Source organism: Rhinolophus ferrumequinum, chromosome X, assembly GCF_004115265.2.
Source record: "Rhinolophus ferrumequinum isolate MPI-CBG mRhiFer1 chromosome X, mRhiFer1_v1.p, whole genome shotgun sequence".
Lineage (NCBI taxonomy): Eukaryota > Metazoa > Chordata > Mammalia > Chiroptera > Rhinolophidae > Rhinolophus > Rhinolophus ferrumequinum.
This window is the reverse complement of record NC_046284.1, coordinates 23,658,560-23,681,871: the sequence shown is the minus strand read 5'-3', so window position 1 is coordinate 23,681,871 and position 23,312 is coordinate 23,658,560. Positions and strand designations below refer to the sequence as shown.

Sequence of the window (23,312 nt, the reverse complement as noted above, 5' to 3'; positions counted from 1 at the left end):
CAACAAGTTTGGGGTCATTGGAACTAGAGCTTAGATTATGAAAGGAGGCATAGAAAAATATGAAGTTGGAATCTGAAAGCTCTTGTTTTATGTAGTGGATCCTTGGAGAGTCAAGAGAGAGTTTTAAGCTGAATAATGTGATATGATCAGATTTGTGACTTGAGTCTATATATCGGACCACTTTATCACCATCACTTCATTCTCCCTGATTTTGCCCTATTAAGGCTCTCGCTCTTTCTCATTTATACCATTGCAGTAGTCTCTTAACAGGTCTCCCTGCCTCAGGCAAATTTATCCTCCAATTTATCCTCCACTTTGGAATTTTTCTAAAGCATGTATCTGTTCCTGCCATTCTCCTACTGCAGCCTGCCAGTAGCTCCCCCTCACTTCTAGGAAAACCCTCAAATGCTCAGTATGTCATGTAAGACCCTTACATTCCAGCCTGTGCTACTTTCCAGCCTCATCTTCCACCCCTCCTTCCCACTCCTTTTCCAGCCTTCCGCTTTTGCTATCCTTGCTTACTCAAGGTCTCCCAAGCTGTCCACATTCAGGGCTCCACACATCTTCTCACTCTTCTCCCCCAAAGTCTATCTGAAATACACTGACTGCAAATTCCTCCTTAGCCTTCAAGAATCAACTCACAAGGTGAGTTCCTCTGACCTTCCCTCGACCCCTACAGAGAGAAGAAATCCCTTCAATTCCCTGGGCTCCTTGGCATGTAGTACATGCTGGTATTAGAGCATACATCACACTGCCTCGTAATTATTGCTTGCAAGGGTGTCTCCCCGGCTAAAATGTAATCTCCACCAGAGGATAAGGCCATACCACATTACTCTTATAAACTCAGTCCATTATCACAGTGCCTCTTACATACTTCGCTCAGGTAAATGGAGTTAAATGAAGGCACTGATCTTGTCTCTTTTTTGTCTAGAATAGTTATCCTCCTCACCCAGCAACTATTTACTGTCAAAGGGAAGCCACTCTTTTCTGTGCCAGATTTCCATTCCTAGGTCACTGCAACTATTCTTTTAAGCCATCTGGAGAGTAAACAACAGCTCAGACTCCTCTTGGGTAGAGAGCAAGGCTTCAATCTCAATGCCATAGCAGTCAGAGGGACTCAAGCACTTGCAACCGATCAGTGTAATAAAAGCCTTGCATTTGCCATTTAAATGTCCACTCCTCCCACTTACTTCCGTATATTTTGGAGCCCAAGCGAAGGACCAAAAACACTTGTAGAGGTATCTTGAAGCATGACATGTTGTCTACACTTCAACTGGGGATTCTTCTAAGGATAGCCACAGAAATGTCCAAAAGAGGGACCATAGGAAACCGGAGAAAACTGTGTCCACTAGTATCAGGACTTCCTGGGATATCCTCTTAGAGGAATAATGAACCGCTATAACAGGGATTGAAAAGTCAGAACCCTCGGGTATCTTTATATTTCTCAACTGTAGGTTTAACACCTGTCCACTTTCAAGCTCCAAGAAAACTTCAGCATGGGCTTAAATCCTCCCTCCCTCACACTCTCCACCCCCTCTCCTCTAAACTTTAAAGCTTATGGCAGCTGGAAGGAGCTTCAAACTACTAAATCCAGGGCATTCACTGGGGATTACAGCATGAGTAAAAGTATCTCGAGCCTCAAGAGCCAATTCCTGGAGGGCTTTCTAAGGCATCTGGAAGTCTCCAGTTACTTGGCAGACTGCAGAGTTTACTGATATTGAAGCACATACATGAGGCTGACATTTTGGGGAAAACCTTACATTAGTTTAAGACCAACTTGAAAATGTCTCCAACTATTGGTGTCAAAGGATTTGGAGGTTGAGTCTTGGGGTTGGGGGAACCAGAGTTAAAAATCTTACTTCTATTAGTTTCATTACTCATAAAACTATCTTGAGATTCATACAGAAAAAAGGGAGGGGGCAGGGTACAGGTTTGCTTACATGGGATACAAGTTAGTTGGTGAATACAATGAGGGAAAGGGGACAAGAAAGGATTAAAGGAAAGGTGGAGGAGATGACTTCAGCAGTGTAGGTGGGGAATCACTTGAGGTATGGCAGGGAAAATTGGATTGCTGCCTCATTAAAGGGGGAAATATTTGAGAGGCTTTTGGGATCCAATGTGAATATTTCTCTGACTTGCCTAAGAATAAAGCTGGGACAGGTGTACGTCAGCTTTGGAATCCACTGGAGAGGAAATCCAGGAATGGGCAATAAATACTCTTTCTTGGTTGTATTCTTCTCCCTAGAGTCTTGGAGGATTTAATCTCAGACGCAAGGTCCTTCAGTCCAGATTTGTATTATGCCCACATGGACCATCTATGGTATTTCTCTTGGAAGTGAGTTTAGAAACCAGTCCAGATTTGTATTATGCCCACATGGACCATCTATGGTATTTATTTCTCTTGGAAGTGAGTTTAGAAACCACTGCTTCTGTTATAAACAAAAACAGAAAACAAAACAAGCAAGCAAAAAAAAAAAAAAAAAAAAAAAAACCACCAAGAAACTTAGTGCTGCAGTGGATGAAGAAAGGGGGATGGGGAGAAAATGCATTTCCCATGTAGCCTAACTGCTAGAAATGAAAAAGATCAGTAGGTAATGGCAAGGTTAGGATTTTCTAAAGCGTGAACACCCATCTGCCATATTGATTCTGACTATAATTTCATAAAATATTTATTGAGCACCTATAATGCACTAGAAGTAAGCACTGAGGATGAAGAAGTGACTTAGGTAAAGCCCTACCTTCTAGGAGCTCACAATCTATAGGAGAAAATTCATGAATTCATAATAGCATGACCACTGAGCGTGGGAACAGGGCAGCCTGGTCCATGGATGAATGCCTGTAAGCAAAGGAGTAGGTCTCTGCTGAAAAAGGATGTGTCTGGGATCAGCTGCACTTCTGGTCCTCCATCCAAACCAGGTAGAAACCAGGTTTAGGTAGAAAAAGGGTGCAGCCGAGCTCTGCAATGGATGCAGGATACAGCGGCTAAATCTAACTACAGTTGTTTTGGCACTGCTAACTGGGCTGGATTCTGACTGGCAGCCAGGCTGCCAAATCCTGATTTAAGGCATCCCCGGTCCAAAGAAAAATAGTTATAATGAAAATAGCTTATGTCTTATACAAATTCCTAGTAATGTAACAAATACATTACTTTTAAATAGGACCCATTTCGTTACATATGGACTATCACACTGACTTAAAATTACTTTTTGCTTATCTTGTTTCCATGAGCTTTATAATTTTAATAGCACCCATCTGACTCTACCCAAAGATGAATTTATTTGGAAACTTGTCCAAAAGAACCTTTCACAACATTTAGTCATTTGACCCTGCCTTTATGATCTGAAGTCACTTTCCTAAGCCTTGGTTTCATCAACAAAATGGGGACAATGAAGTCCAAACACCAGATAGCAGCAAGGTTTAAATGAGATAGATATATGTGACAGCAAGAGCCTATCTGAAGGAAAAAAACAAACAAACAAAAAAAACACACACACAACAAAAACGCACACAAAAAAACTGGTCCCTGCTTTAAATCTCAACTTGGATCTGGAACCCAAGGTGCTATATCCTGGAAGAGTGTGAAGACTAGATGAATCTTCTCCCCAGATAAGAACAGCATGAAAAGGGCAAAGGACATCTGGCAGTGAGAGAGTACCCTACTGATATCCAACACTGACTTGGCTCATCAAGGTAAGTAGTATCCCTTAGCTGTTACATTACTCCATCCTCTTATCTTCTCTCTCTCTGTTATTCACTTGGTTAAAAAATGTTGACCTTGCTCAGGGACCATCACAGAAGAGATGGACGTGAGATTTCAAGAGTCTAAGAGGGACACAATGGGCAGGCAAACCTGACTCCATCTTAATGCTAATTGAACCTGGACCCAGTTCCTTATTTCCCTGAAGACTGAACAAAAAGGGGGAATTGTAACTGAGTGAAACGCCTGGCCTCTCTGACTCTGTCTTCTTCAAGCCTGCTTTGTTCCCATGGACTTCAGGCTAATAGCTTCTGCTTTGTCTTTGCACATCGACATGCTCATCATTAGAGGAATTCTGCTTTGGGCTTCACTTCCACAAAAAGGCTCCTTACCAGAAGGTGCCTCTCCCTAAGAGATAAGGGAAGTATGTACAAAAAAATAATGATGGTTTATCAGAGATTTGCAGGAATCTCCTGCAAAATATTCCTCAGACCCCTGCTAGGGCCCAGATGTCTGCGGTCATCAATCACCTGTTGCCCCTCCCATTTCCCCTTCCCCTAAAAGAAGTCTGACTCTGTACTTTCTTAAAATGGATATGAAGAGAGACAGCGGAATTGTAACAACTGTGTGCGATGTAGATTGGGGGAGGGGGGGTTATCACTTTGTGAGGTGGTATAAATGTCTATTACATTGTTTTGTACACCTGAAACTAATTTTAAAAAAGATGGATATGAGGCACCACTAGGTTTCCCATCTTCTCAGTTGGCACCTTTTTGATCAATTAACCTTTCCTTACTCCACAAAAAAAAAAGTTGACCTTGCTCAATGAAGGGATACTACTCCTTCAATGGAAAAAAAGGAAGAGGGCCCTGAAATCATGAGTGCCTGCATTGTAGAAAAGCGTTTGTGGACCAAGGGCAGCATCCAGTACAGTATACTTGGGGTGTTTGGAGCCCAACTATAGACCAATAATCAACAGCAATAAATATTTATATATATATTACATGCCTACTTTTACAAAAAATATATAAACATGCCTATTTTTACAAAAAAATTTTAATCTAGTTCATTTATGTTTGGACAGAACTGTCCAACTTTAAAGAATAAAATCAAGGTTTTTTAAAAAAACTTTGAGGTTAAAGAGTCTATTCAGTTCAACAATTTAAAAATATTAAGTTATGCAGTGAATTGGCAAACCTTTCACTGGATAAAACAAAATAATAACTTCATTATATTGAATTTTCTTCATTCAGTGTTTCAAAATTTAATTATATTAATACTGTCTGAAATTTCATATACATGGACAATTCCTAGCCAACAGATTTGTTGGGCTGCTTTCTTGATATGGGACAAGTCACATACGTAATTCTTTTTTACCCATTATTTATAATTTCTACTTTATTTGTTGTTCAATTGATTAAATATTACATTTTAAGATATATCTCAGTTTTTCCCCACATTTGCCAGAATGGTGACTAAAGACACAAGTGAATGTTTAACTTGTTTAAACATGTACTACAATATACAGTATCATTTTGATAAAAAGTAATGACTTTCAGTTATGAGTGATTTATAAACTAGCAAATCTAGAACAAGTAGCAATACACCAAATAATTCAAGAAACCAACCTCAGTAATACAGATGTCTATTTTATTAAAAAAGTTACAAACAGGTGGACTGTAGGGTCGGTCGTCTTACAAAATGACAAGAATGAAATCTATTGGAAAAATTTTACTTTTACAAATCTTTATAGGTCATTGTTCAATGTTTGTACTTGTTACTTGAGATTTTTAACCTTTCATTGATAAAGTTACAGTACATTAGATCCATAATAGGTTACATGATTTTATTTGCAGAGCCCTACTGCAGTGATTTGAACAACTCCTAAACAGATGCCATAGTAAAGACGAGACATATATTGCATTTAATATTAATTTATTATCCTAATAAGCAACTTGACATGCAATCTATTGAGGAAGCTAAAATAACTTTTGGTCCCTTTTCTTAAAATGTGCTGGAGAAACCACCTTTAAACCACTTTCCCCTGATTCCTGTGATCCTAAATGAATTCAAGTTAAATTTGCTGCTGAGGTTAGTGACAGAGATAGGGAGATAGATAGGGAGGGAGGGAGGGACGGAAAGGAGAAAGGGAGGGAAGATAGGAGGGCGGTAGGGAAAGACAGAGGAAGGCAGGGAAGGAGGGGGAGGGGGAGAGGGAGAGGGAGAGAATGAGAACGAGAACTATCCATAGGAAAGAAACAGTATAAAAAAAATCCATCTACAGAAAATTTAAATCATCATGAATTATTTGATTCCTTTAGAATTTCACACAGCTAAATAAAGATGAACCACAATCACTTAACCTACTTTGAACTGAGGGTTTGGTTTTAAGTTTGGTATTAAAGTGCAAACTTAAATTAGGTATTCATTTCAAGCAGTTAATAAATAAGGAACAATGTTTCAATTGCCTCCACCCTTACAATCTCACCATAAAATTCAAAATCTAAGATCAAGAGTTCACTTTGAGGGAATTTGATCAGGAATCAAATGCAACACGATTTAAAAAAAGGAAATCAAAGTTTAATCAATTTCTATGCAATAATTAATGGTCACGCTGACCAATAAATCACATGAATGTAGGTATCACTTTATTTGAACATCACACACAATATAAATTTAAAATTGCCACACCCTTCCATAAACCATCACTGCATATATTAGAGCTTTCCTTGACAAAGTTATTGAGCTATTATTACAGATCAAAAGCATAGTTTTGGTTTTTTCGTTTTGTTTTGTTTTAATTTAGAAGCATGTTCAAATGACTAAAGCTGGGCTCCTAAAATCGAGAACTTTGGTGCAGTAGGTGAGCTGCAGGTACTAACTTCTGCAAATTAAATGCACACAACTAAAATCAAATAAAAACCCAACAAAATACTGTCAAACTTACAAAATTTTAAAATCATTGCTAGAAAAAGCGCTCATTGTCATGTTAAAACTGAACCAAAAGATTACACTTTGTAAGTTTCCTTTCTATTTTTATACCTGTGTTACTGATAAAATGTTCAAGTATTCAGACAAAATGTGCTGATTAGGTAAACAACATGAAAGGCAATGGCTATTAGAACATTTACAAGAAAAAAAAAAAAAAAAAAGCCCAGAAACTTGGCTGCTTAGCCTCCCTCCTGTTACACAGACTTTTGTCTCTACTACGAACATGCTTCTGGAGAAATAACTAAAAAGCAATTGTGATAGTGCAAGAAAACTTTAACAAATATTGCTTTAAACTATTATTCAGAAAGACAAATATTAAGAACTAGAAAGTATATATGATTTTACTTGAATTCAATTTTACATGTGCAGAAGTCTATTAGATGTCAATTACAAGCCTGACAGGCAAAGCTGAGCTATCTCTGTTTAGGTATACAATTAATTTACCATGGATACAATATCCCTTTTCAAAGGCATTGCTAAGTAGGTCATAACTAAATTTAGAACTTCACAGAAAGGAAAATGTTACTGTTGTAATTTGATGCTGTAAATGAGATGGACACATGTGAAAACCTAGTGGAATCAAATGCTTAACTCTTCAGCTAAATGTTCTACACTCAATTTCAAATATCAATTGTAACTTTCAGAACATGTTAACTACAAAAACACATCACAAACTGCACTTGAAGAAAAGGGATATTTCATCCATACAGCTAAAATGTGATCCTTAGTTTCTTTTTACAACACTGCCACACGTAAACAAAGTCTCAAAGTATTAACCAACTATTTAAAGGAGAAAGATTTTACAAATTGAATGAAGCACTGGTGCGAGGTAATATACAGAAGTAACCATTTGTTTAAGGCTCATTTTTTTTCTCCATTATAACTTTCTTTTAAAAGGCATTGAGTAGGTAATACTGAGTTTGAGTATTTAATAAATACAATTGAGAAACTGATTAAAGAAATCAATTAAAATATTAAAAATTAATTCTTGCATATTAGCCATCAATAAGAACTTAGAAAGCTACAAAAGGACTGATTGATAAAGAACAGATTTTAAACATATGGTAAACGTGCTAAGCATTCCTGTTTAAGGTCGATGGATCTTGAAAGCCAAAGACCTTATGCACTTAATTAGATGTATGGCAACATGCTGTAATAGAGACAGGTTTACCAAGGCTCAGTTCTGCAACCCAGGTTGTAATGTTCTCCAAAGCAGCATCTGTGCAAATTTCCTCTGAGTTTTATCTGCAGTTAAAATAAAAATGTCATAAAAATGTCAAATTGCAGTTTAAAATGAGAACACTAACAACAGATCCGTATACACATGGAAGTGGTACCAAAATAACTATCTTAAGGTGTAATTTCACTGTTTACCATCAGTTTAAGTAAAAAAAGTAATTTTCTGTGGTCCAAGAAAGTCATTAAAAATTAAAACACTCTAATGACACATTGGATATAATATACTGCGTGTGTGCAACTACTCTGGTTTATTTATTTTTTAAATAGTACTATACAAATTCGTAGTGACAAAATAGTCACAGGGATGTAAAGTACTACATAGGGAATATAATCAATAATACCGTAGTAACTATGTATAGTGCCAGGTGGCACTAGACTAATTGGGGGAGTTCACTTCGTAAATTATATACATGTCTAACCACTACGCTGTAGACGTGAAACTAATATCAAATAATAATGAATGTCAACTGTAAGTGAAAAAAATAAAAAATAAAATAGGACTATATTTTTGTTTGTGTACTTTATACAATATTAAAAACTTTCTTACTGATTTAAAAGATCTTACAGTATAAAAGTGTAAATCTTACTTCTACTTTGAATTTGCTGTTTATGTTTTAATGGAAAATGATATTAGAATTAAATGCATACTAAATATGAGCAAACTTGACAGTATGCAAAACTTTTCCAAAATTTAGGGTTTTGTTTTGAGAATTTAAAATAAGAAAATGTAATTCCATCAGGGTCTAGCTATTAAGCACTTACTAGGTAGGTGCCACGACTTGGGTTAGATGCTAGGTGACAGCAGTCATTCATTCCTACTTCCCACTCTGGTTGGCCCATTTTGGGACATCCTCCCAACCATAGAAACTTTTATGATTGGGATGTCTCAGTCTCTGCTCTTACAGTTGATAGACTTCTGCCCATCTAATTAATACCAGGGGGGAAAAATCTGTCATTCAGACACAAAGTCCTTTAACTATGCTGGATCACCAAATAGCTTCCAGGGGAGTGGAATTACATTTGTTTTAATGTAAAAAATAAAATAAATAAATAAGTAAAGCCAGAAACAAAGAGCAGAATACGTAGCAACTATGAAAGAATGCCAAGTGAAACAATTTAAGATCTAAGGGCTCTACCAATGTTTATATATGCATAATTTTGATTTCATTTGACAGCTATACTTTCATTAGTGTTAAAAGAGCCTGAGAACTCTTTATTAGAAGCTATATCATAAAAATGGATTACTTTTGAAGAATGTCTCTGTTCATTTTTATTGCAATTCTGCCACCTAAACACATTAGGAAAAAATAGACAAAGGTTTGCCTTTTTAGAAATTATTATAGAAACATTCTTCTTCCAATTAAAATTACAACTTTTTTGCATTAAGGGAAATTGTTAATTAGGACACTGGTAATTTAAGCTTGGGCAAGCGCAGTTTCCTCATTATTAAAATAAGGATAAAAATTATTTCCCCAGATATATCATAAAGTAATACGTGAAAGTACCTTATATGTCAAATGTCAGGTAATTTTTTTTCATTTCTCAACTATGTTATAAATTTCTAGAAGACCAGGATTATGTCTTGATATCCAGACTAGACACCGTTTTACTTTTTTAGCTTCATTTGAATATTTCTACCTATTTGAACATAACAGTATTTCCTTATATGTATATAAAATTTTTGGAAGACTTTTCAGTAATGCAAAATTGCTATAAATTTAAATTTACATTTTTCAAAAAGAAAACTATAAAGATTTGGGATTTTCAAGTATGATTATGTCTCTTAAACAGTGAAGACTTGTAGCATGTGATGATTTAATAGTTCAGGTATTCTCTGAAATCAAATTGAGGAAGTAGTGATTATTTATTTCTAGCCAAAATAAACACTGAGACTGCAAACCAGCTTATTAACCATAATCTATATTAAATAAAACGTGATATATGCATTATTTCCCACGCTCTGAAAACCTGGTTAATATTTGGTCCACCCACATTCCATAGGATGGCAATACTCCAGTAAAATCAAGAGACATAGATAAATTCCAGGTCAGACTCAACAACCTTAATAGGAGGCATACCATTAAACAAACAGTAAAGTATTAATACCAGCTATTTTTCAAGAGAGTAATAAATTTTGATTTTCTGCAGTAATAAATCCTGAAGCAAAAGCTTGCATTAAGCAAAAAGGACAGTCTCTCCCAGATTAGAATTTCACAGAATGCGAAATGTAAATGTTATTGCTCCTCACTGTGACAGCAAAATTTTCAACGTACTAACAACTCTCATTCATTTAAAAAACATTCTAGAAGCTTTAAAGGCAGTTGGTCAAACTCATACGTTTTAATTCCCAGGACATCACAGACACATTGCAAAAGTATAACTTGCTTCTTGTGAGATAGAACACAAGTGATCCCTGTCCTCACTCAAGTTTCCAGCAACAAACCCAACAAATCTTAACTCTGAAAGCTTGTGCTCAAACTCTTGCGTAACTGGTTTCACTTTTTCCCTTTTTTCTAATTAGATTTTTTCATGGAAGAATAGAAGAAAAAATCCCAAACAACAGTCCAAACTTTTTGTTCAAGAAATTATGAAATAGGGTCTCCCGAGTGGGGTAAATTGGTACACAAGAGTACCAAACACAGAACTGAAAGAACAAAGATCATTATTTATGTCAGCATGAAGAAAAAGAGAGATTCTTGATTCAAGACCAGCACATCATTTCACGTGGCAGCAGAATGGCTGGAATATTAACAAAGGTTCCTGAAAGGCTTAGCAGTTTATAAATGTCTTTTTCGCTGCATTTACCATTTCTAAATACAATGGTATTTACTAGCGTTCTTTTTAGGAAATATAAATGTGCAATCACAATCCATTTTATTTTTTTTTCCAGCTTAAGACATATGATATTCTGGGCATTTAACAAAAAAAAAAAATTAAAATACATTTCCCTTCACATTTTTTATTTGGCATTTTCATATCCAAGCTAAATATTAGTTATATTAGCAAAACACTAGGCTAGAATTCTGTTGATAGAAGTTATGTTTTTGTTAAATACCTTATTTATCCTAATTTGCATAGTACTCACGAAGTTTATTGGGGGGGTGGAGTGGGAGGACTAGGTAATTAAAAGTGTTCACCTGTCACCCACTAAACATACAGAGCAAAAGCTGAATCTATGGAATAGAAACCAATGACAGTGGAACAATGATTTAAGGAGAACATGCACCCTGGAAGTTTATGGTGAACCCTGGATAGGAGGGGAGGGATAAGCAATTTTCCTTATGTTCTAGTCCGAAAAATCTCTGTAAATTTACATTTAATTGATGAGTGCAATTCTGAGATCTCAAATAGTATGACCATGTCCACTGATGATAAGCAGGAATGTGAGCCCAAGGACCTGATCTTAGCTGCTCACTTGGAATTAGACTAGGTAGGGTACTGCTCCCCTAGACTCTAAATTGCGTTTTTTGAATTTGATATTCATTCCTAAGACTGGCTAATCAAAGGAATTTGGGAGTATGTTTTTGGTAGGCTAAGTTTTCCCAATAGCTGACAGGACTTAAGTTTTTCTTAATGATATTATCTTCTGGATTTTAGAATTCCACTGAGAAGTAATCCCATGAGGAGAATCTTTACTGTAGTATGGCTAGAATACTTCCTCAGTGGCAATTCTCCAAGTCCATGATGCAATTTTTGTTAATTCTACTGATGGTTCATTTTAAGCCAGAGAGGTAATGGAGTAAAACTGAATGGCTCATATGCATTTCACTCTGCTATAAAAGCCTAGTCTTTAGGTTAAAAGGAAGCAGTTAAAGAAGGAACAGACATACAAAAAATCATTCTAACCATCAGACACCTTCACATCCAGAGCAGGTCTGACTAGGTACCTATCTACTCTGAACAGTCCCAAACCATGAACCTTGTGGGGGTCAGTAAAGTTTTGGGAGGATTAGTGGGGGAGAAAGGACAACGTATCTCTGTTCTCCCCTTTTACCCTAAGGCCATTGTAGGTCTTTATAGTACACCACTACCCCAAAGCATGATTCCTCCTCCATTCAGGGCTGCCATGCCACAGGCTCCATTTGAATTGGATGAAAAATGAGCATTTAAAATCAGCTATTTTCCCCACTCCAAGTGATATGCAAAATAGGGCGGGGAAAAAAAGTATCTATCTAAAACTGTAACTTCCACAACAGAATTCCGCACCAGCGTTTTACTGATATGGTTAACATTTAACTTGGCTATGAAAACGCCAACATTTTAAAGTACACACTGTGATTTAATTTTCACGATTTTCTCCTTACATTTGCTAAATCTTCAACATATATCTAATTAAAAGCTGGAGAAAAGATTAGAAACAATTCTGATTCCACACATTTATTTTTAAAAAAATGAAAATATTAATCAATTCCACTGTTTAGAAACAGTAAGTCCAGCTAGACTAATATGACATTCATAGATGGTTCAGCTTTTCAGGAGCTTTTAACACCCCAGGCATTCTGCTGCCACGTGAAATGATGTGCTAGTCTTGAATCAAGAATCTCCTTTTCTTCGGGATGACATATATAATGAACTGAGGCTGACATAAATAATGATCTTTGTTCTTTCAGCTTCATTCCTGGTGTTTGGTACTCTTATGCACCATTTACTCTTGTTGGGAGAACCCGTTCTATAATACATGGAGAAAAATAGGATCAAACCTTGCAGATCTTCAAACCATAGTGAAGAACACATTTTTTTCTTTCTGTTTTCTTTCTTTTTCTTTTTTTTTGTAAATAACTTTTGTCAATACTGGACTGAGGTACAGGAATCACCGAAATGCAATCTTTAAAAAAAATTCTGTTTGCCAAAAGTGTATTTATCAAACTATCACATTTAAGGGAAAACTTTACTGCACTTCCTACCTTCCTTTCAGGGAAATCAACAGAATATTTTAGGATATTATTTTGTTCCTTTTTGGCATTCCCTCTCTTTGGAATTACCTCTACCCTTTCCCCATCCCCTCATATCCTACCTATTCTTCAAGGTATGACTCAAATTCTACTCTCAGTGAAATTCATCTAAATCAGTGGTTTTTGGCCAAGGGAGATTTTGTTCCCCACCCCTCCACCCCCAGACACCTGGCAATGTCTAGAGATATTTTTGCCACAACTTGGGGGGCAGGGGAATGCTAATGACATCAGTATAGGGTTGCTGCTAAACATCCTACAGCCCGCCCCCCAACAAAGAGTCAGAATGTTGAGAAACCTGCTCTAATTGAAGGTGGTCTCTCCTTTCCTTGAAACCCCCACAGCATTGTGATTTACTTCCTTTACAGTATTATGAGATTATTAACAAAACACCCATCATTCTCAACAACAATATACCAAAGCAGCTGTCAATTATTCACACCAATACAGAGGAGCTATGATGTAGTTAATAAAAGCAAAACAGGGCTGCAACACTGACCTGCGTTTCTATTATACTGCTGCTATGGTTGGTACATGAGGCTCCTCAGGTCAGTAAGGAAACCAGCCACGAAAGCAGCACATAAAGAATCTGGCCCTGAATCCAAACTTACACTAAGGTTACTGCCAGTGGGAGGGTGAAAGGTGAGGAAACAATCCTGGGAGACATGTAGATAAACAGGTGTTGGGCAAGAAACTGGTGACCCAAATGGGGTGGTAAGAAATAAATGTGAGGAATTATCAGAATCAATTGTTAGAGTATTAATAAAATTTCCCTTTCAATTAAAAGAAACCAATTTACAACAATCACAGTCCTTCTGACTTACTCTAGTCTTATTATTTCTAACTTGGGCAAGATACTCTTCTAAATATTAAGGACAAGCATTTCTCCTTTACTTGTCAAAATCTGATCTTCAGTCTAGATCTGGGACTGACAGACTTCAGAGTTCCATGACTCAAGCTACAGGATTCAGAATCCATCACCTATTTTTGAAAATAAATAGTGAACAAGCGCAACCACGAGCATTAAGGATCTCAGGTTACAGATTTCCATACACATCAGTTCAATCTTATTTGATATCAGAAAGAAAAAAAAACAACTGCATATAATATGCTTGGTTCTAAAAGACTCTGGTCATGGAATTCCCTTTAATATTTTCAGAAATTCAGCTAATTAGGTTATTTTATTCAAGGCTCGCACTTTCAATAGTGTATTCTGCTTACAAATATGAAAACCAAACAAAAACTGTATTATAAAAAATGAGCAATTATTGGTATTAATATTTACTGATTTTTTAGTATATCAGTTAACAAAAATATGTGAAGAGTTGACTTCAGATATAAAAAAAAATTTGATCATTCCTGTAGGTAACCAAATGAATTTAAAGTAATTTAGATCACAAAAGTTGCAAAATAAAGTCAGAAATAACCCAGAATAAGAAAGATTTTAAAACTGCTTTAGAAATTACCCATTTGCCAATTTGACTGAAGACAGGTGGCTGTCTACACGTATGAGACCAATTTGATTCAGTTTACTTTCTATAGCTGTCTACAATGACAGAAAATTGGGGACAGACTTCAGGAGTTCCATGACTCAAGCTACAGCATTCAGAATCCATCACCTATTTTTTTTTTTTTAGATAAACAGTAAACAAGCACAGCCACAAATGTTACAGACCTCAGATTACAGATTTCCATACACATCAGTTCAATCTTATTTGATGTTAGGAAAAAAACTGCATATAATGTGCTTTGTTCTAAAAGACCTCAGTCAGGGAATTCCCTTTAATATTTTCAGAAATTCAGCTGGTTCATTTTTTATAAAGATGATAAAAAAACTAAAATGTGTACACTTCTGTCATTTGCCCAGTTAAATGTGTCAGAGAAAGAGAGCATAATGGTGAAGACGCAATCACTACACAGAACTTGTTCAAACTTGAAGATGGCTTACAGTTTGAGAGATTATGAAAACAAGAACAGGGGACTCAATCACCTACATATGCCTGTTCCTGCCTCAAGAGTACTGTAAGTGCAACACTATCAACAAAACATATGCTGGACTACAGTCTGACGAGTGACTTTATAAGGGAAGAGAAGTAGCTAGGTATATGAAAATACATGAGTTTTCATCTTATTCTGGTATGCAGGAAAGCTGATGAGTGAAATCATTTTGAATAAAGCACTGTTGTCATACTTCATTTTCAAAGATGACACTACCTGACAGGAAATCTTGTCTGAAAAGATAGATTAGAGACCGCTAGTCTTTTCTCCAGGGAGTACACATGAAGCCCGACCTTTGATTAGAAATCATCACTGTGATCTGAAATGCCTGTTGCCATTTCCAACACTGCTGCCTGGACTTGAGGTCAGTCTTGGCTCAAAACAATCAATTCCATTCCTGATACTGTCAGGCTAGTCTGGCATTTGCTATGGTTTCTCAGTCATCCTGGCGATTGTTGGTTTATCTCATTATTTAGGTGTCACTGTCTAAGTGAGACTATCTGCCCAATTACAATCTAGATTTTTAAATCACGATATGGATAAAATAAACTCATTTTAAACGCTCAGCAAGTTTTATATAACTTAGCTTTTTCAAAAACTCATTCATTTAAATAACTTTTATTAAGTTATCATTTAACTCAATGAAAAGTTTGAAAGTTGTGTAATTGTTAGTTAACTTCGTTATTTATTAAAATGAATAAAAATGTTTCCAGGCCTTGGGACTATCCCTTCTAACACATCACAGAAGTTTTGCCAGATTCTGATTTGGACCATATATTTAAAGTCAACCTACATTGCGGCACTATAATTTGCTATTATCAGAGGTCACTTAAGTCCTTTAAGTGCAAGGTACAGAAGAACTTGATTAAATAATCATCCTTTTAATCAAGCATTTGGGTGATTAGTAAATTGATGATTTCAATTTTAGCAGCTCTCTAGCCCGGGACAGAAAAGTGCAGAAAACATAAAACTAATCATCTTCTGAAATTATTACTGGATACTCTCCTGTGCATTCTGGATGCTTAATCACCAAAACAGTGAAAAGGTGTAGTATTATCCTTTAACTCACCCCAAAACAGAGGAATGTTATAAATGAAGCAGAGAGAACAGTAACTCACAGTTAGAAAATAAATCATCTTAGTGATGGGAATACAGGCAATTCCTTACCTTTGTTTCACTTATCTGTATTTTTTAGATTTTCTTCACTGAATAAGGGAAATGCTATTTTAAAAATAAATTTAAGGTAGCACAATGTATATTAATATTAACCAGCTTTTTGTTACACTTGATCAAAAATAAAACACTTTCTGCTCATAAGATTCCATCCATGACTAACCTGCTCGGTATGGCCATGATTGAGGTTATCTTTTTTACTGGACAACACAAGTTGTACAACACTGATCTTGCTTCTCGGGCAGGGATGAATAGTTCATTTGCCTGACGATCTCAGCAAAAAGTTCATCCACCATTGATTTACTTTTTGCCGATGTCTCCATGAAAGGACAGCCCCATTCTTGAGCCAGAGCTCTGCCTTCTGAAGACATAACCTCTCTTTCTGGTTCCAGATCCACTTTATTTCCTACTAGGATTAGTGGGACTTTTTCATATCTCTTCACTCTGACAATCTGATCTCTCATTGGCTTGATATCCTATTCAAACAATCACAAAAAGAAAGAAAACAAATTATGCTATTTGCATAAGCATGACAGAAGTATTACAATCTCACAAGAAGTCATCCCTCAATTGAGTACAGAGAGCTAAATCCAAAATAAAACCACACACTCAAATAGAGAAAATATCATTTTCTCCATTGAAGTAGGAACTAGATTATTTCCACAGGCCATACTTGCTGGGTTTCTGTCATGAATATAAAATGTGGTTTGCACACTAACCTTAGAACTCATTTACTCATTTCTTTCCCATGGTCTATACTGATTTAAAAAGCAAGTTCCCAAATATGATGAATCCATTCATACGTAAGGGTGTTTGGCCATTTCCTTAAACCTGCCGGCTTGTCGTCACTCGTCCTAACACCTGTTATCCTAGCACAGGATTTTTGCATCTATGCATTCCTAGCCATTCAGCAAGAGAGCTTGAGAGAAAGTGTTTAAGGTGGGAACAAAAACCGTGTCATGCCTAGAAGACCAAAGTTAAAAACAGATTCACACATTTATTAATTTTAAATTTAATGGTATGCTTTTATCTCAGTAAAATCAAGCACCTCAAAATATACTTAAACACACTAGAAACTACTTTAACAGTGAGCAGCTCCTGGGAGGAACAAGCAGGTGGGAGCCTGGGTGGGAAGAAGTCATGCTCTTCTTTGCCTACATTCTGGTTTACAACATGAATTTTCTCCCAAGTGTATTACTTTTTCTAAGTAATTACAATTAATTACAAAACATGAGGGCCTTAGCAATTCTCCAGTAGCATCAACTTTGGGAGAAGGAGTATTGATTAAAGACAGTATTATTGACTGTATACTAACATTACAATTTTTTGATTTTTCATAACTTAAAAGGCTTGACTTGAATATAAACATGTGTTTAAGTTGAATAGTTACAGTAAACAGAATATTCACATGCAGAATGAAGGAAAAAGCGGGGATTGTGAAAATTTACAAAAACAAAATTGATATTTGCAACAATTTTGTTTGATCATGTATCAGTTCAGTCTTCTAGGTTAAGCTTTTCTTCCCCAGTGTCTATGGGAACCCAAGTTCAACTGAGAATCCAAATTTCTAGCATTTGGGTTTAAAAGAGTTTAAGTCTCTGTTAAAATAATAGCAGTTTTTTCACTCCCGATTTATGTCTGCGACAGAAGTAGATATGGAGATCTATGAAACACCCTTCAAAAGACTTCCAGCCTCAAGAGAGTCAGCTAATAGAATGAATAACAAATCTCCCGAGGATCCTTCAATAAGAAAATGCATCAAGTAGCACCTTTAGTACTTTGGTACTTTGGGGGGAACAATGCTTTTCTGATACTATTGCTTTGGAATTTAAGCCTACACAAAATGAACTTGAGTTTGGTCAGTATAACTTTGATTCATTTACCCAGAACGTATTATGTTTAAAAGAAAAAAAGTCCTGAAGTGCTGTATCTGGTTACTGAAAAAGGTCACTATAGTACTTTAATTTATAATACTTAGAAAAGTGGAATTAGCACATTGGCTTGACTAAAGCACTTAATGTCTCTTAGGTAAACATTAAGTGCACAGTTTTAAATGCAGAAAAATATCCATTTCCTAAATCAATGGAAGTCAATATAATGGGTCAATATGAGGTTATTTTCAAGGAATAAATAGCAACATATATTGTATCTCTTAAAATGTTAAACCTTCAGTCTCCCAATGAAGGTCAAGACAGATTTTCCGAGGAAAGGGGACCATCACCAGTTTGGCTATCCAGCCGGGGTTAGAAATCTGCACTTGTTCAATGTTCCCAGATCCATGTGTTTTCTATAGTCAGTGTTTTCAGAAACAATTTGGACAACTGCAGAAAAGGAGAGTCATTCTTCATTTTTGTTGGTTATTAATTCCAGGTACTAGACTTTTCAATTAGTAACTTTTCCTTCCTTCACATGCCCCAAGTAAGTATAATACCTAGAAGGCAGGTCTTGAATTCTTCATCCTGCAGCACTAAGATTCTGGTTGAGAAACTTGAGTGAAAACAGAGAGGGGGTGGGTGGTGGGAAAAGCAGACACAGAGGTGGGAAAAGTTGCACAGATGATGGACTCCAAATAATTTTCCTTTCAAAGTGCTCTATTTAACCGGGTTTATCTGCTAATGTTGTTTTGTTGAGTACATTAATCAATACTTGTTGAACTGAATAAGCAACTTCAGAAGGTTATATTCCATGCTAAATATACACAAACTGAACTGTTTCTTTTTTTCTGACCCTTTTCACTTTTCTTCGACTTAAAAATAACTTTAAAATATTTGTTGACACTTTTTACTTTAGTATTCTCTATAGAAAGAACCCAATACTTTTCCGTGCCAGGAGTAACCTCAAAAATGCGCCATGTCTAACTTTCAAAAGCAAAACATAGTCATTAACGCACGGTTCAAGCAAACCAGAAGTAGGATTACCACACCCCCTTCTTACAAATTACAAGACTTGGTTTGGTTACCTGAAAAGACTGTTGATTAACCAGACTATAAACCAGGATGAAACCTTGGCCGTTTTTGATGTAGAGATCTCTCATGGAGGCAAACTGCTCAGTTCCTGCGGTGTCCAGAATTTCCAGCACCGACGGAGAAGAGTCCACTTCGATCTCTTTGCGGTAGAAATCTTCAATGGTGGGGTCATATTTCTCAATGAAAGTCCCAGTGACAAACTGCACAGTCAGGGCAGATTTGCCAACCCCTCCGCTCCCTAAAACCACTACCTTGTATTCCCTCATGAGTCTCACCTTCACTAACTCCTACCCGAGGGAGGGAAAATAACGCCCCGCTAGCAGCGGCGCGCTCGGGGAGGTGGAAGGTGGGCGGAAATCTGCGAACTGGGGAGGAGAGTGCAGAGAAACAGAGGGCCCAACGCGGGACGAAGAGGAAGTTAAGGGCGGGGGAGGGGAGAGAGCGAAGTGTCGGGGTGGGTGGGGATGGGATGGTAATGCCCTTCCTATAGGAACTGAACCCCAGGCAGGGGGCGTGGGGAGGAGGGCGCGCCTGGAGAAGCCAAGCAAGGGTAGGGAGATGAAATGCGCCCTTGGAGGCAGGGGCTGGAGGCTGCCGATCGTGGGGCTCCGGCAGGCAGGCGGACGTCCGAGGAGCCCGCAGCTAGGGGCTGCCCGCACCCCTCCCCCGCCCTTCACACAAAGGGGCCCAGGGACCCCGCTTCCTGCTAGCGCCGCTGAGCCGGCCCAGGCCTGTGGGCTCCACTCCCGTCACTGCTGCCGGGCGGGTCTGTGGGCCGCGGCTCCCACGGGCGTCGTCCGGCCTGTTATAGGGGAAAGGGGCGCACGTTACCCGCCTGACCCCCTCCAGCCCCAAAGCAGCAGCCCCTGCTGCCGCCTCCCCCAGCTCCACCCCCCACCCCCACCCGGCTGCCTCCACCAACGCCGAAGCAACCCGCTTACCCTGCAGTCCGCACCCGCCCGGCCGCCCGGGAGGCTGTGTCACACCAAGGCCATGGCCACGGGCCGGCTTCTGTCTTACCGCCGCCCCAGCGCTGCTGCTCGCAGAGGGGAGAGGGGCGGGAGCCGTCCAGCGGCGGCGGCGGCCGCAGGGACTCCAGGCGAACCCACCTCTTTTTTTTTCTCATTCACTCCCCCCCCCCCGCCAGTACACACCCGGAAGGGTTTCCCTGACACACTGGCTGAGGTGTCCCAGTTCCCTGAGACTGGACCGGATCACTTCCGGTGGGGAAAGTCCCACCTCTTCGGAGTGAGCGGAGTGGCGCTGGGGCCGCGCCCTGCTGGGCGAGACGGCTGGGGACAGTTTTTGGTCGGGGCTATGGCCTTGGCAAGGGCCTCTCTGAGAACCTTCAGCGTCGTTCTTTTCCCCACCAGCAGCTGCTGCTGCTTCTGCTGCTAGTCCCATCCCCAAAGGTATTGAAGCCCCTCAGCGTCTCAGCCGCCCCCAGCTCTGCCGGAGGACTTGATCCCCTCGTTGGCCTGTGCGGGACAGCCAGTAATGATCTAATGACCGGGAGAATGCCCAACATCCCTGGACTAGAAGTGGCAGGAAAAATAAAACAGCCAAGAAAGTTTATTCTCTTTGCTGGTATTTCTTCTCCTTGATCTTTTTTTAAAAAACTCGTGCAAACTACCTTTAGACTTCATTATTGCTCTGATTTCGTATGTGGTGGTGTGTTTTACTTGGCTGTGCCTGACATAATTAAACACAGTACTTTTATCAACTGGAAAATCTGCCTTGATTCCATTAGCAAATGCCAAAGTCACTCCTTTTCTTTCTTGTCACCAGGCTTGGAAAACAAAAGGTTTACCAATAGACTTTCCAGGTACTCTAACTCAGCTTTGCCCCTGATTCCAAGTGCTACACAGCAGGGAAAGGTAACCAATATACAGGGAAGAGTTGATTGTAAATTGTTCAATTTACTAACTTCTTTTAATCTTTCATTATCTGCATGTACAGCTATTTGTATGGCTAGCTCTTCCATGTTAAGGTTTCTTTTAACAGCCATCCTCCATAGTCATTGAAATTCGAAAGCACAGGACTCTAGTGTTAAATATTAACTTTCTATTTTTAGATAAAATTGTTACTTCTTACATATCTTTCCTCTGCTAACTTTCTACTTGTAAACTTTGTGTCAGATCCACAGGCCCAGAAAGCTAGGTTATTTTTTAGGCATGTTACTCCCTTTTTGATTCAAGCACGCACCCAAAAACCTGAGAGATTCCGTGGCCAGTCTAATTAAACTGACTGCATATTTCCTTACCTGCAAGTCCTAATGGCCAGACTGTATTAAAAGAGATTACCAAACCCAGATTGTTAGATACTAGAAAACATGTAACTCACAGTAGTGTGAAGTCCCACTGTGTCTCTCCCTGAGTATTCCCCAATGTCACTTACAGTATCCAAAGGACAGTTTAGTTCAATTTCTCCTCGGCCCAGGGCTGGAGCAATCTGTTCAGAGAGGTCCCCAGCTCTGGCTCCAGCTGGCCGGAGTCCCGCCTGATATCTGAGGCACTGCCCTCTGCTGGAAGAGGTTTGGTCTATGAGTTATGAGTCTCCCCATAGGTCATTGCTACTTCCACACGTGCCGTTGCCTGATTTGGAGCTCTGCTGCCCATCTCCCTGTCTAGCTGTCTCCAGACTGTCTGGTGGAATCCACAGCCTGCACCAGCCCTGCTTGTAACTGAGTCTGGAAATTCCTCTTCTGATCCAGCAATCAGTGTTGAACAGTAGTACCAAGTCTCTGCTCTGTTACTAAATTGTCAAAACAGGGAGCTCTTCCTTTTGAGGTCATCCCACCTGTTGGCAACTGTAATAGTCCTGAACGTGTTGGCCAAAGTGTTCGGGAGAAAGTTCTTTTGTTTCTCCACACAGTGAAACATAATCCTCCTCTCAGTACAGAGTTCTATTGGGTCACTCTCAGCAACTACAGCGTTGATAAATGTTACACTCGGTCTGAAGCTCCTTCTAAACTTTTTTGGTAAGGGAATACATTACAGCAGCATTTATGAAAGCAAACAATCAGAAGTAATTTAAATGTCCTATAATAGGTGATTGAAAATTGTGTGTGTGTGTGTGTGTGTGTGTGTGTGCGCATTCACAAAACGGGATACTATGCAGCTACTAAAAAAGAGATAAGTAGATTCGGAAGTGCTGATATGAAAAGATACCATAATATATTGTAAGGCTGAAAAAAAAGCAAGATACTGAACAAATAGATAGTTGCTCTCATTTATGTAAACTGTGCAATATATATTATATAGCCATTAAAATCTGAAACAGTCATTAATTATCTGTGAGGGGTATTATAAAAGGACTTTTAATCCTTCATATCATTTAAATTTTAAACAATCAGGTATTATTGGGGAAAGGGAATAAATATAATTTTATAATATTTTTAAAGGAGAAACAAAAGGAAGTTGTTGATCACTTACTCAAAAACAACTTCCTCTACATCCTGACTGTCTAGGGGTCAGTGCACAGGTCTGCCCAATTTAAACAAACTCCCTCCCCCTTTCTTTATTCTCCTCCACAAATATATCTATACTTAGAAAAGTATTTTAACATACATTATCTTATTAGATTCCAGTTGTTCACCAGTTTACTTTTATTAGGCAACGAGAGTGTAAAGACCAATTAGAAGAGCACTGCCTGGCAGTTGAAAGCCAAAGGCTCTGAACTGAGGCAGACAGGCATTTAAATGGCAGCTCCTCCACCTCCTAGCTGTTCCTAGCTGTGGGACCTCAAGCAAATGATTTCACCCATTTGAGCTTCTAATTCTTCACCTGTAAAATAGAGCTAATCATTTAATGTGAGAATATAATGAAGTTTTATATGTAAAATATATAAGCACAGTCCCTTGCTCTGTATGAACCTTTAATAAATGCTAGCTATTTGATTTCTATTTAAAAGAGTTAATAAAGTGTTATTTTTAAAAAAATCAGCACACATAGAGAGGAAAACAAAACTTGAAAAGCCCAAATATCTCCAAGTGGCACAAAAATAATAACACAACTACTCTTTCTAAAGGTATTTATTGTTAAAAGTTTCTTGTATTGCCTTTCAGAGAAAAAAAAATGTTGTTTATATATTAGTATATCTATCAATCTGTCTTCTATATGTATTTTTTAAAAATTACTTCAAAAGTAATCTGACAATACACAGCATTCTGCACGTTGCTTTTTTCACTTACTATATCTTGGTGAATTTTCCAGTTGAGAACATATAGATGTACTTCATGTTTTTTTTTTAACAGCTGAACCATGATTTAGTTAACCAGTTCCAGCAACTGAAGGACAC

The 23,312-nt window shown here is 38.1% G+C and overlaps 1 protein-coding gene across 2 annotated transcripts; it reads right to left on the bottom strand.

Annotated features, from left to right (window-relative positions):
* Positions 1 to 5,333: 5,333 nt before the first annotated feature.
* RAP2C (RAP2C, member of RAS oncogene family) lies at positions 5,334 to 21,501 on the bottom strand. 2 transcript variants are annotated; one of them, XM_033116652.1, is made up of 4 exons: positions 21,411 to 21,501; positions 19,007 to 19,815; positions 16,211 to 16,523; positions 5,334 to 7,933 (listed from the first exon to the last, which is right to left on the bottom strand). In XM_033116652.1, the coding sequence occupies exons 2-3, from the start codon at positions 19,277 to 19,279 to the stop codon at positions 16,245 to 16,247; spliced, it is 552 nt and encodes a 183-aa protein (XP_032972543.1). In that variant the 5' UTR covers positions 19,280 to 19,815; positions 21,411 to 21,501; the 3' UTR covers positions 5,334 to 7,933; positions 16,211 to 16,244. The 2 variants fall into 2 exon arrangements, with proteins under 2 accessions (XP_032972543.1, XP_032972533.1); XM_033116642.1 differs by lacking the exon at positions 21,411 to 21,501 and adding an exon at positions 19,955 to 20,143.
* Between the last annotated feature and the right edge of the window lie 1,811 nt (positions 21,502 to 23,312).